Source organism: Lucilia cuprina, chromosome 3, assembly GCF_022045245.1.
Source record: "Lucilia cuprina isolate Lc7/37 chromosome 3, ASM2204524v1, whole genome shotgun sequence".
In the NCBI taxonomy this organism is placed as follows: Eukaryota; Metazoa; Arthropoda; class Insecta; order Diptera; family Calliphoridae; genus Lucilia; species Lucilia cuprina.
The window spans coordinates 17,998,366-18,000,073 of NC_060951.1; the positions used below are offsets into that span (position 1 = coordinate 17,998,366).

Here is a 1,708-nt window from a genome sequence, read left to right on the forward strand (position 1 = left end):
TTCAGTGGTTAAGAATATCGCAATAGATAGATTGAAACCAGCATTCATTGAAGACAAAACTCTAACAACTAACACAAAGAAATCTGTAACTTTTGCTTTAGACGAAATGTAGTGACGTCATTTGTTTTTAATTATATACTTTTGTTATGTTTTTAATAACTTGTAAAAAAAGTATTTTTAAAACAAGCAAACATTGTTTTTCGTTTTATATATAAATTTTCATTTTAAAATTATTTAATAAAAAACTTTTGTTAAATACACATTACAATAAAAAAACCTTTATTAAAAACTCTATAGTGTTGTGTTGGTGCGTATGTAAGATTTGGCATTACCGAACTTTTATCTGTTTTTACATGCTCATACATTTTTACTTTATTGTATACTAGCTAATACCCGGCGAGCTTCGCTACCCCTATCGAAATTAAATACATATAAATAAAAAAAAATATTTATTTAGCTACTAAATTATAAAATTTTTCTTAAAGGTTTATTATAATTTCTCTTGATAACAATATATTTCATTTAAATTCTAAAATAATACATTAATGATATATTTACTTCTTACATGCTAAAATTTAATATATACCTTTAGTCTTAAAGAATAATTCTTATTCTAATGCCTTGGGATATACAATATTTTTTTACCCTCTAGTATAAATAAAAACCCACTTAACGATTTTGAAAATTACAACCACAATAGTTTTCCAGATTAACAATATGTTACATATGAGCAGTGTTGCCAACTCGTGGTGACCAAAAATGGCTAAAACCGTGTAAAAAAAATGGCTAAAAAATGACTGAAAAATGGCTAAACAATTTTAGATAATAAAACACATACATTTTATTAAAAAAACATCAAAAACGATTATTTTTTTTATTTTTTACAGCTATGTTGTAAATAGGAGATCATTCTTATTTGTACAAAAAGTTAGCATTAAAAAAATAAATCGTCTATAAAATCTGGGATATTATTATTTTTGTCATAAGACTCACTGGTACCAATTAGTTTTAAATAATTATTCGATAGACAAAATCGAAGTGACGGTTGATAGATGCATTTTATTTCTAAAGTAAGTTTTTACAAGATTTATTTGGCTGAAAACCCTTTCAACTTCTGCATTTGACCAGGGTATTTATTTCCGCCGGCATCTCTATATTTATATACTTCCGTCCAAAATGAAATAGTGTTATTTGTGTTTTTCCATTTTATATAATGGATATTTGAGTATTGCTCCTGAATTTTTAAGGATATTTCGTCATCAACATGAAATAAATTTAGGATTGGTAAAATATCCTCTTTAGAAGATTTTAAGACGTTATCTACAGAGAAATATTCAATATTTTGAAGTATTTTAATATTATCGGGCAACCTGCAAAATAGTGAGAGTAATTCAAATTTTAATTTAAAATAATATTTATGAATTGATATAAACAAACCTTTGTTTCAATTGATTAATGAGATCAACAACAAATTTAACACAATTTCGTCTAATTTCACGTTCTGCCTTCTTTTTCATGCTTCTGTTTTTTTAATTTCCTTAAGATATGTTTCAAACTCATGACCAAGGCTGCATAAAATAAATTCGTCGGAATCTGAATGTAAAACGTCTACACTGTCGTCACCAACTACTTTACGTTTCAAAAAATTTATCAGCAATAATAATTCCTTTAATAGGCGAGTTGGATCGTTATCATGGCCTTGAAAAAT

At 26.0% G+C, this 1,708-nt stretch overlaps 1 protein-coding gene across 1 annotated transcript in view; it reads left to right on the forward strand.

Moving 5' to 3' along the window:
- LOC124418963 overlaps positions 1-898 on the forward strand; it is a 5,072-nt gene extending 4,174 nt beyond the window's left edge. The window contains exon 3 of the mRNA XM_046947004.1: positions 888-898. Coding sequence (XP_046802960.1) covers positions 888-898 — 11 coding nt within the window. The remainder of the gene's footprint in view (positions 1-887) is intronic.
- Positions 899-1,708: the final 810 nt, after the last annotated feature.